Below are 13,477 nucleotides of genomic sequence, written 5' to 3' on the forward strand. Positions count from 1 at the left end.
CATAGTAGTATGTCAAGAGCAGTGTTGCACGTGTTTGTACAAACGTTTGACGAAGGTGACAGTGATTGTCTGTGATCCCGGACTTTATTTCTCCACGGTATTTAATTGGAAGAATATATCGAAACTCAAATTATTATCTCGTAATAAGCTCTAAGATATGTATTGACTTATTTTATTTTTTATCTATTTATATTGTTTTCTACAATAATTTTTTAAATAGATATCTATGAGTTTAGAATCTATCAATGGAATATTTTTTACTTTGATCAATAAAACGTAATTTATAGAACGATAGTATCGTTTGTTTTGACAGCTGTGCTCATTGTATTATTTGCAAATTATCTATTTTTAATGTTCTTCATTTAATATTTATTTACTTTCAATTTTTTAATTAATATTATTTACTATATTATTTAATATATTATTTATTAATATATCTTTTTTAATATATTATTTACTTTTAATTAAAAAATATTTATAAATTTTTGAACTGTAAATTATCATTTTTTACACTGAATATCAAATTCGATTACTTAAGATTTAGTAACATTTTTTCAAATAAGTAAATATATTTCAAGCTTTCAATCTTTGCATGATTTTATTGTATAGAAATGATTGATGTAATATTAAGATATCGATATTTTTTAAGTACGAATTTTAGATAAAAATTTAGCTAAGCTTACGTGTACTGTTATTTATTATCTTATATGAGTGAGTTATTTTATATACATCTAATTAATTTTTTTATTGGATAACTTTATAATAAATATCTTTACACTAATTAAGTAACAATTTTATTAACAATTCTTTTATAATTGATATAACAATTAATTCAATAACATTGACGATTCTTATTTTATTATATATTTGATATATAATAAAATAAGAATCGCATATACAATATTTAATGTGCAAATCACGTATACTTTAAAACAAATTGTATTTTTTCACTAACAGAGTAAACAACACATGAAAGTCTATTTAACATGAATATTTCTGTCATATTGTTTTTAATTTATGTTTTCTAATTTTTTAATTTCCATTTTTTTAATCCAGTGCGTTTGCTATAAGCTAAAACTACTAACAGTATATGGTGTGATGAGTCGAAATTGTGATTAAATTGTTTGTTATTATAATTAGTAAACAATTAATATTTAAGCATTTGTAAATCTAATTTAATACTAATGTATAAATTTTCTAGCAAGTTACTATTAATGTAATTATTAATTTATTGAGTGTTAACGTAATAATTCTTTGAAAAGGGATAAATGCAGATTATATTTGTTTAAGTATCCTCTTTTGTAGCATACCATACAAATTTTACATTTTTATACTTGTATAGTATAATGCAAACATACAAATTAACATGCAAAATGTTGGAAAATATTTTTTAAGAGCCGAGAAAGTTAATGTATATATGAATTAATGGAATTTAAAATATTTCAAACCAATGCAAATTTTAGTTTGCATTTTGATGAATATAACCATGTAGCTAATTTGACACGCAAATTTATTATCGCAACATATTAAGCGTTATTTGCGTTTCTCGTTTAATATTTTTGCGATATTAATTTTTTGCATGTGGAATATATTGGATCATATTTTATATTAATAATTTACTGCTCGTCGAGCTTCGACAAAATCGTCATCCGTTCTATTTGCAGTTATGTTTAGCTACATTGACCCAATGCATTCGTTTTGCTATACTGCTGAGTGACAAATATCTTGTTACACTTGCGTTTATCATCCATATTTTTGTTGTTGTATTTACAAATGCGCTGAAGAACTTCTTTTTCCTTTTTCTGTCACTTTTTCTTTTGTGATTTTAATATTTAGAATGTCTGCATGTCCCGCATAGCGCAGAACTGCATAATATAGATAACGCTGCATTGCAGTTGTGTTCCATTGTGAAATATTGTCGTCCACATGCCGTTCGATATCGTTCACTCTTGCATGATCTGCTTTGTTAATAATTTTTCATTGATATTTGCTTGCCACTGTTTATGTGCCGATCATTGTTCCTCGTAGTATTTTATTATACATATAACTTTATGTTACTGATATAAAATTTTATATCTCCTAGTATGTATTAATATGCATCTAGTCTCATTTTACATTTTAATATTATCAAGAATATATTCGATGTATCATTGTCAGTATATTATTCTTCGTACATACGTCTTAATAGATAAGGATGTAAACTAATAAAATTATTTTCTAGTTCTTGTTCTTTAAATCGTAATTTTCCTTTATTTTCTATTGTTTATTTTATTATTTTATTTCTGGAGATATTTATTTTTAAAAAGAATAAATATGCTCTAAGAAAGAGAAAGAAAATATTTAATTTACAATAAATTTTAAATAAATTTTGAAATATCTTATAGTTTTTTGAAATACATTTACTTTGCGTTAATGATTTTTTTATTAAATGTTGAATTTTTCGAGTATTAATTTATGATTTCCTTTCAAGATTTACAATAAATTTTAAATAAATTTTGAAATATCTTATATTATAATTTTTTGAAATACATTTACTTTACGTTACTGATTTTTTTATTAAAATGTTGTGAATTTTCGAATATCCATTTATGATTTCCTTTCAAGATTAAGACGTTTAACTATATTTCAAATATAGAGATATTAATTATTGAGATATTGATATAGAATTCCTAATGGATATTATACATTTTGGCCTCGCATCGCCCACATTAATCGGAAATTCTCGCGGCGTCGAACTTGCTGTAGACATGTGGACGCAATCAATGATCTATCTTTAGACATTATGAAAAGAGTTTTATTTGCAGTTTTGTATGATAAATATCGATGATATTGCGCATTTTTTACTACAATTATTTCTATATTAAATGTTACATTTTATAAATTTTCTTATTAATTGTTATAATATATAAAATAAAATATAAAATATTAATAATATTTTAAAGTTAATCGGAAAATTTTGTAATAGAAAATTTTAACAATAATGAATAAATTAAAGACTTTTACATCTATTTATATACTAAATTCTTTTGTTTGTTAAAATTATTTAACTATATGTGTCAATTGTATAGTTAAGATGTAAATTAAATTTTTATTAAGCGAAACTTGTATGTTTTAAAGAGCATTGTTATTTTGAATGATTATTATTTATTGTTATATGTTGAAATTATGTAATTATATAGCGGTAAAATTCTTACAAATGCAAACGGTTAGAATATAACAAATTGGATTTTACCAAAAATTTGTATGCAGTGATTAAGAATAGCCATAAAGGATATCCGTGTTGATTTTATATCATTTGCGGTTACCACAACGTAAGATTATATAAGTCTGTTCAGTTTAACATTCAGTCAATAATAGATGACCATTCAGTAACCGATTTTCATGATTTAATTTTATTAGTTCAACTTGTTTTGTATCATTTCTTTATTTATCGACAGACATTGGAGAAAGATGTATTTTATATATTCACGGCAACATCGAGAATATAAGTTATTCTGTGTTTAAAATAAAATGTATATTTATATATTCACATATCATTTTTCGGAAGCTCTCGGAATAAATAAATCGTTTTAAAGATTCTTTGTCAGCAAAAAAGTAGAGCACGATATAAATGGAATGCCCTTTCCTAGTGATATGTCGCGCGTTTTTCTTTTTAGTGTAAGTGTAAAGCATGAATGCAAAAGGTCGTATGTAATTAATGTAATGTGTAATTGGACGAATGAGCAAAACACATTTAGATTTATTTTGTATGTGTGTGTGTGTGTGTGTGTGTGTGTGTGTGTGTGTGTGTGTGTGTGTGTGTGTGTGTGTTGTTGAAAAATTAATTGATAAACTTTTACTCTGGTAAAAATAAAAATTGGAGCATAAGTCAAATGTACGGGAAAAGTAACAGAAGCGTAAATGAAGCTTTTAGGAAACAAAAATTGAAACAACGAAAACGTAAAAGCTTCTTTTATATTTCGTTTCAATTTTCGCTTTCTAGAAGTTTGATTTACGCTTCTCTTTCTTTATGTTAGATTTACGCTATGATTTTTATTTTCGCCAAAATATATATTCTTATTTACTTATTATTTCTAAACATGCACTAGGCGATTTTTTATGGAAATTTACGGGTTAATAGAAATTTATGACTTTCCGAATTATATATAATTATAATCAATAAAATAATTATAATCAAAACGACATTTTAATTTTTTTAATATATAACAGATTTGGCATAAAAATATTTGTAAAGCAATTAATAATGTATTTATATATGTAAAAAACAAGAAATAATAATAACATAAAATTTTTTCGTATGACAGTACATAAGATTTCACATCATTAATCAGCTATTTGTGATAATAAATTGTACGCAATGCAAATTATTATTTTTTTATTCTTTTTGCATACATAATTTGTTTTTGTGTGTTTTTTATTTTATTTTGAATAAAATGGCACGAGTTCAAACAATTTAAGTGACCTCGAAATTTTATCACTTCCAGTCGACATATCTTTTTTTAACTCCCTTTTTACTACGATTCACCGTTATCATTTTATGCATACACGTGTACATAGATGAGTAGGTGGCCTATATACATCGGAAATGAAGCTTACGTTTCTTATCTGAGATTACTTTCAGCCTTATTCGCAAGGACTATATTGAGCCTACAACTAACCGACGATAGGTCGCGAGTTTCGCAAATTACTTCGCTGAAATGTCGAAATGTGTAATAGGAATCCGGTGCAAACTACTTCAATGAATTAGAAACTTTTCATAATCGGCATTCAAACAAGGTCTGTCGAATAAGACCTAATTATTAGAATTTCTCCTTGTTATCATAACGCTTGAAATTTATTATTAATAAGAAATTTATTATTAATAAGAAATGAAATGATATTATTTATATATTTCGAAAAAGTCTATAGTAGCATAACTTTTATTTTTATTAATTTTCATTTTTAGTTTACGGAAGATCTTACTTATTATAAAATTTAAAAATTTGATTGCTTTTTATTTATTTATAACTTACAAGTGCACAAGTTACTTTGTAAATTAGGAAAATTTGTAAAAAAATACAATATCTAACTTTATATATTAAACTAATTTTTATATTTTTTAATTTTTCACTTTTATAAGAGTAAGAGTATTATTCATATTTTGCATATAAACTATCAAAAAAGCAAAAATTGAATCTTTAAAAGCTATACATTAATTTAATAATCAATTCTGTGATATTATCTTGGATTTATTCTATTTGTAGCATTAAACACTCGTTGCTTTTAATTAAATTTGCAAACATATGATAAATATATATATATAAAAATATATGATAATTGTGTTTTCAAATACACACAGCATAGCAATCTTCATCTGTTGTATGTAATTATCTATATTGAACAACATTATAATTTTAATTTTTTTTGCCTTTTTTATGTCTTTTAAATTTTAAGTACCGTTATTATCAGTTATTAATTGATTCATTATAAAATGATTGTACAAATAATTTATTGTTTAAGTACGAGAGATGCCGACAGCATTACTAAATTATGACTCTTGAAAATATAGGGTTAATTGCGATTTATGTATGATGTACTTATTCTAGGATAGGATGGTAGATATTACAACAGCTTTGCCATCCAATGGAAGGGCGTCATTAATTGGACGCACCAGAGGTGCTCTTAGATCTGTGCGAACCGCTCTAGGAGGAAGCGGGGAATATCTTCAGGGCCTAGGGAACAGAATAGGATCTGCTCTTAGTAGTAGCTTAGAAGAAAGCGAACTGACTACAACCCCTTCTACGCCATCATCATCTCCGCAAGCACCTGCATTGCAGCCTATCAAATCAGAAGAACAATTAGGTCGGCGAAAACTCAGGCTTCCGAGGTAAATAAACGTTTTGTTATCCTATAACTTTATAACAATTATGGTACAACATTAGATCATGTACGTTAAGAGCGTAGAAACTATAAATTGTAAACTTGGCAGTGTTGAAACTGTAGACTCGACAACAATGTTATTCAACAAGATGAGTTCAATGTTTTTAATTGTCTAAACTAACAATTCTTTATTTGTAGAGTTGAAATCAATTTCTATACTATTAAAATATGCGTAAATAATTTTTTATACGCACTTATCTGTTCTAACCGATTATTATAAATATATTTTTTGTATCTTTTATAAATATTTATAAATATTTAGAAAAACTATGTCTAAAATATAAAAAAGATTTAAAGTAATACTATATTTTTAATTTATTATATTTTCTTCATATTTGTTATTATACAGCTTAAATTTCATTTGCTATACAATTTGCCGAATTAATATTAGGTATTTGCTAGTCTATACATGACATACATACGTAAAATCGTATAATTTTCTTGTAATGTAAATTTTAATTATATGTGCAATTCTTAGTAAACTATGTTGTATGCACTATAGACCGGATTTACACTTGTTAGAGAAGGATAATATTGTAATGTTCGCTACTCATGAATATTTATACTGCGACATGCAATATTTCATTCGTAGATTTGGCACGGGATTATCCTATGAAGATTATGAGGCAATAGCGCGACACAAATTAGAACGGCAGGGAAGCGCCAATCTTTCCAGAACACGAAAATATCCGCCTGGGATGACTTACGAAGAGATAGCATCTTCCAGATCAGTCTCAAGTAAGAAACAGGAGAATCGAATTGAACAGGACGATATTAGTCCTGATCGCGACAGCCAGGAAAGTATAGAGCCCATTCAGGAGCAGGACATCAAAGCGACCGGGCCCGATCCTTACGAGAAATTGAATTATAAAGCAGGTGATTAGTTCTCACCTCCAATTATCCGTGACAGACGCCGACCAAGTCGAAGTCAATAACTCTTTTCGTCTTCGATTGCTATCTTTCTCTCGCTCGCGATTGTTGTGATCATGCAGATCGAGACTCGGCTGGAAATAATATATTGTGTTCTTCTTTTTTTCACGAAGCGAGGGCGCCGACCCGCTATCAGACGGTTGTTTTCCGTTTAGGTAAATGTAACAGTCAGTGTGGACTGCCCCTGTGATTTCACCCGCGTGTCTCCTCAGTGTATTACACGTAGGGATGCTTCAGCTTAGAATATCAAGACTTTTACATATTTAAATACGTGCATGTGAAATATCAATTGGTATATATTACTTAATACATACTCTGTTAAAAAGTAATGATATTGTACAGTATTTATAAGTTTTTGATACATAAGGAAAAATACTTTTAAAAATGTAAATGTAATTTCATATTAATAAGAATTAGTAACTGTCCCAATTACTGTGCCTATCCTTATTAATGTGCTTTTGTATTTCGATAAGTCATAAAGAAAAGCATAAATAAATAAGAAAAAATATTTCTTTTTTATTAAGTTAAATTATTAATGCGTACGATACCCCGAAGATAATATTTTATTTTTTGAGTATTAAAATATTTTAAATATTTTTATAAAAGATATGAGGAATTTATGTGAATCTAGTAATACGTACCGCAAGATTTTAAGCTTATCCTTATTAACGTGCCTTGTATTGGAGCTGAGAACGTTATGTTATGAGTGTACTATAAAATAAATATAATTGAAATAATGATTTATGTAATATTAACATAAACAATTAGCTTAAATTTATTAGAAACTATATATTAAAATGAGTCAAATGTGGATAGGCACACAAATTGGGGACACATTAATAGGGCCAGTGCTGCTTAGAGGACTCATTAATAAGGACAAAAATATGTTCTCTATTTTTGTCAAAAACATTATAAAGTATTAACATTTTTTAGATTAAAGAAATATTATAAGAAACAGAAATAGTTGAAAAACCAATATTGATTGCAAGCAGATAAAATTAAAGCTATGATATTTAATAATTAATTCAGTAATAAGCAAATTGCTAAAAGGTACATTAATAGGATCAATTATCTTATATAATTCTTATCAAAATAAAAATTACATCCATATTTTTAAAAATAGAAAAGATCAACGCAAATAATATTGTTTTATAATAATACATAAAATATTTTTTGAAAATTTCATTAAAAATTATTACATCTTTAATAACAATTTAAAATATTAACAATGTTATATTCAATTACGATTTAATATTTTTATTCAAGTATTAATGTACACGTATAGCTCGTGTAAAATTAGTTATTGACATTCAGATAATATATTATCTAAACAAAGTCTCGATATTTAGAAGCTATTGTAATCTTATCACACACCGAATTTCTGACCCTTCTTCCTTAGCTAGATGTGATTAGCGAATATTAGTGCAATCGATATGTTCGCGTAACCTGGTGTTCGAATATTCGTGGGTCGATTGCAATGAAACCTTATATATGGTTTGACCCGGAGATATTGATTTTCATAATTAAACGTTTCATGATGCATCAAGATATTTAAATAGATTAAAAGATCTAATTTGTTTTAGTTTTTTATATTATTTAAATTATGCAATGTATAAATAAAAAACAAAAACTTCTTTTCATCCAATTTCATAGCATTTTTTGTAAAAAATATTATTTTAATTCGAATATAATTTTAGTGTATGTTATATACATACTTTCTAATTTTATTCCGAGTTTATTTATATATTATATGATTTTTTTTTACGGTAAATAATAAATATTGAGAATGTAAATAAATGCACCTTAAATTCATGCATCTTAATAATAATAAAAACAATATTTAAAAATGAGAGACAAATTGGTTTATATATATATATAAAAAACATATTCAAAAAGAAGTAAGAATAATAATCTATGATTAGCACAACCTAAATTATTGCATCTTTATATTTCTTCGAAATTAAACTACAATAATATATACAATAATATATACAAAATTTAATTGTGTATTTAATTATGTAAATTATAAAGTTTAAATAAAAAGTCATTAAATGAAAAGACATATTGTTTTGTTATATACGTATTCTTTATGAAAATAAACTTAGAATAAATTTTGTTTTGGAGAAGGTGCGATTAAATATTAGCGTATTTTAACTTTGTTATTCGTGATCATTTTTTTGGACGTGTTATATATAAAATACAATTCGGCACTTGTATATTCGAACATGTCGCGTCGTCATACTTGTAGTTCCTTGCCAGACATTGCATCCCTTTGGTGAAGATGTTGTTACTTGTGTATATGTGTGCATACTTTCACACGAATTACTTATTGCACCCCGATTGTATTCATAGTTCAAATAAAAAATCGTTCTACGTGGGCGGAAAATATTCCCTTATGTACACTAACAGTTGCGATAAATAGACACACTTATCGTCTACTGGATGCTTCAGTTATTTCCGCAACATTGAGCGATACATCGCAAAGATGTGTAGGTGTAGACAGTTAAGTAAATATGTAACTTTCAGTATCATGTATTATAACAATAATCATTTGCGAGTGTGCCTCGTTGTATTTTGGATCATTTTACTTTGAAAAGTTTCTTAATATTAACAAGTCAAGTGATTGTGATAATTTTACGTCTCATTGATGGGATATGAATAATAGCTCTAGGCAAATAATTCTAGCATAAAATATTTATTTGCATAGACTTCATACTACATTAGTGCATAAAATTAATAATTATTAATTATATTTATATTAATTTTAATATGTATGAAAGAGGATATTGTTTTGATTCAAATATAATTTCAGTACACATATATCATATGAAAGAGGATATTGTTTTGATTCAAATATAATTTCAGTACACATATATCATAGAAAGCTTTTTAATATTATTCCGGATTTATCTATATGATTTTTTTCTTCATGTTTTGCCAAATATTAATTTGAAACTGGCGAAATATAATTATGTAAGAGAGACGGACACTTTAATTGTATAGTTTAGTCAACTTTTTATCTCTTTGTCATTTATTTTTGTCCAATAAATCATTTAGATTAGATTTTATTGCAAGTTTAGGTGTCGCCCGTGACGCACCATTGCTTGACACCATTAATTACAATCGTGTTAAAAAGATTATACTTAAACATATATTTATCACAAGGTAATTTTTTATTTTAGACATGCCTTGCAGCAGTGATTCTACGAGTGATCAAGATGGATACGGACCCAGCACTAGTTTGGATTCTAACATGGATGGTCGCAGAATATGGCAAAGATCAGGTATCGATTATAATTCTTATATTTATTTCATATTTATTTGAGAAATTATTTTAACTATTTACAAATTAAGAATGTTTATCATAAACAAACATAAATTACAACATTTGTAACAATTACTGCAATATAAACTTATTATTGTTTAGGTTCATCGGGGTCTGTTCAGTCCTGGGCTTCGAGTTTATCAGCTGATAGTCAATCGGAGGAAGCTGCCGCAGACTTCATGAAAGCTTTTGTACCTTTACTATTCGATGCGCCTAATACTATCGATCAAGAACAAAAGGCTAATTTTGGGCAGATGGTTTTGGTATTTATCAAATGTTATAAAACATTTTAATAGCATCATTTTCATTAATAATAAATGTAAAATATTAATAATATTAATCAATGAAGATATCAATCAACAATATGTAAACATAATATGAAAAGTATTAAAATCAGTAGAAAGATACATGTATTTATTTTGACATTTATAATTTAATGCAATAATAAATTTACAGACAGAATCGGGAAGAATATGGTTCTCGAGGGTAGTAAATGCGAGAAGAGCACGTGCATGTGTCACAGAAGCTTCATTTTATTCTTTGGCGCAGCATTTTGCAGTTGCGTTGTTTGAATGCCATGAAGCGGATGATTTTGCCCCCGCTAAAAGTCTCATGAACATGTGCTTCACTTTCTATCATGAAGGTAATGAGAAACTAAGAGAGAAAAGACTAAGATTTTGTAAAAACTGTTAATTTTTAAATCTTGCGATAATTTTAAAATATTATAGAAATATTTTAAAAAGAAGAATTATAATATCAAACATTAAAAACTAATATAGTGTTACTTAATATAACGCTGTTATGTTATATTAAATAAATATTTAAGATACTTAATTTTTAAACTGAATTATAATATATTTCTAAAATATATACATATGATTTTATACTATTAGATAATTACTACTTTTACTTTTTATTAATTTGTGAATCATCTCTTATCATCTCTATTATTTATTAATGCGTCTTTGAGATTGTATATTTATTTTATTATGTGTTTATTAATTGTATATTTATTTTATTACTACTTTTACTTTTTATTAATTTGTGAATCATCTCTTATCGTCTCTATTATTTATTAATGCGTCTTTGAGATTGTATATTTATTTTATTATGTGGTTTTAGTGGAAGTTCCTGGATTAGAGCCTTACCGTGAATATTTATACACACATTTACGCGTTCAACCAATATGGACATCTATGAGATTTTGGACAGCTGCTTTTTTTGACGCAGTACAATGTGAGCGAGCGTCAAGACCGGTACCACCTCGACCGAAATCCTTAGATCAGGAAAGTATCGCCGCTGAAGATAGAAAGTTTCAAGCAAACATTGTCTTTGGACAGTTAGGGTAAATATTAATATTTAATCTATATTTAAATATTTTAGATATATTTTTATTTTAATGATATTTTCAGGACTTTTACTTGCAACATGCATGCTTTCGGCTTGTCACGAGCTTTATGCACAGAGTTTCTCCGGAAACAATGTATTATAGCGAATTTAACTAAAGGTAATTATTCATATTCATTTTATTCGAGTTTTTCTGATTAGAAAGATTTAAAGTTTAAAATAAGGGCCGATTTTTAATAATGGAGAATTTATTTCATTTTGTTTTTTCAGAACAAGAGAAAATGCTACGAGATAACATAGATCGAATGTTTGATGAGACCGAGCCATGGCGGTAGTTTAGTTTGAATAAACAGATAAGATTGAATTTTGAAAATTGCTTTAAAGAAACATTTTGCAATGTTTCTTCTTGGAAATATTTTCGACGAAATCGAATTGTCTTCGAACGCCGAGAAAGCGATGAAGTCAATTATAAAAACAATTTTGTAAATAACGTTGATGTAAGTCGACTTTTGTTGAATCTTTCGCGGTATTCGACGCTGGACACGTCAATTCCTAAGATGTAAATACTGCACAGATTCGCGCCTTAAATTGTGAAAAGTATATTGAATCTTACGTTTCTGAAAACTATTAAAAGATTACGAAAGATTATTCCAAAATTGCTGAAACGAAAATTGAGGAAATTGATCCTATAATAGGGATTAAGAAAAATTAAAATTTGAAAATTGGGATTACAAATATTTTGAAATTTTTTAATAAATTATTAATATTTACATAGCAATGATAAAGTTAAGAATAGAAATGACAATAAGGAACTGCATTTGAAAATGAAATTGCATTTGACAATTCAATTGAAGTGTCATTTGTTGAGTGTAATTTATTATATTGAGGAGAAATGAAAAGAAGAAATATTATTAATGATAGAATGCACATAATTCGATATACTTACACAAATAATTTTTAATACATCAAAATTTATTTTTAAATAAAATCTTACATTTTAAATAAGGTTTCGTTGAATATAACCAGTATAACTCTTCTATCACATTTTGCGCGAAAGATTTTTTTTTATTATTTTGTTATTTTGTTATTACAAAATATAATCAAGTTTTGATGCATCAAGAATTAATTTTAATAGTAAGATTAAAGTTTATAGTATTGCTTATAGTTACAAATTTACTGCTTTTAAGTCTAAAATTAATGACTAATTATAAAAACGGATAGGTATTACTTTATATTGCTTCTTTTCTAATGAACGCAAGACAATTTCAAGTCTTACATGCGTAATTTTGAACTAATTTAACAATTTCTGAAAATTATGCATTTTGTAAGTGAAGCTTATAAACATATAAAGAACATGTTTTATCTTTATTGTTAGGTAGAAGTATTAATTTTTTTTTTTTAATAGCGAATCAGTATATGTAATCGACAATTTGCGCATTCCGACACCTTGTTATCACACATCATGCAATGTAAATAATTTTTAGGGAAAAGCTTGTACCTAAACACATATCATCAAATGCAAATTAATACGCTCTATTTTATTTTATACATATACATATTATGTCTATCTAGAATGTCTGCAAAGAAATGATGAACTTAAAAAGTACTAAATAAAGATAAATAAATTTCATTCGCATTTTAAAATCTTTTAATAACAAATGAATAGTCCCTTTTATTTTATGTAGAGAGACCAACGCTAGTAGACTCATTTTTCAAATGAAATTAAGAGACATCGAAAAAATGAATTCTACACCGGTTACTACAAATATTTGACTATCTAATAATATTTTAATAATAAAGGAAAACTGATATGAAAAAAATTTTTTTAATACATTCTATCTGATTCAGTCCTCTGATCTAGCCCTGGGACCGGAGTAAGATGACTAAATGATGTGGAGTAATTTGACTAATATTAATAATTAATATTAATAATTAATATTAATAATATTAATAATT

The 13,477-nt window shown here is 26.4% G+C and overlaps 1 protein-coding gene across 1 annotated transcript; it reads left to right on the top strand.

The window, feature by feature from the left end:
• On the top strand, positions 1-11,856 carry LOC108688167 (uncharacterized protein KIAA0513). The gene is made up of 9 exons (XM_018194313.1): positions 1-97; positions 5,586-5,866; positions 6,512-6,795; positions 10,032-10,133; positions 10,277-10,437; positions 10,631-10,817; positions 11,297-11,519; positions 11,587-11,681; positions 11,792-11,856. The coding sequence occupies exons 2-9, from the start codon at positions 5,592-5,594 to the stop codon at positions 11,854-11,856; spliced, it is 1,392 nt and encodes a 463-aa protein (XP_018049802.1). The 5' UTR covers positions 1-97; positions 5,586-5,591.
• Positions 11,857-13,477: the final 1,621 nt, after the last annotated feature.

This window comes from Atta colombica, unplaced genomic scaffold (assembly GCF_001594045.1).
Source record: "Atta colombica isolate Treedump-2 unplaced genomic scaffold, Acol1.0 scaffold226, whole genome shotgun sequence".
Classification (NCBI taxonomy): domain Eukaryota; kingdom Metazoa; phylum Arthropoda; class Insecta; order Hymenoptera; family Formicidae; genus Atta; species Atta colombica.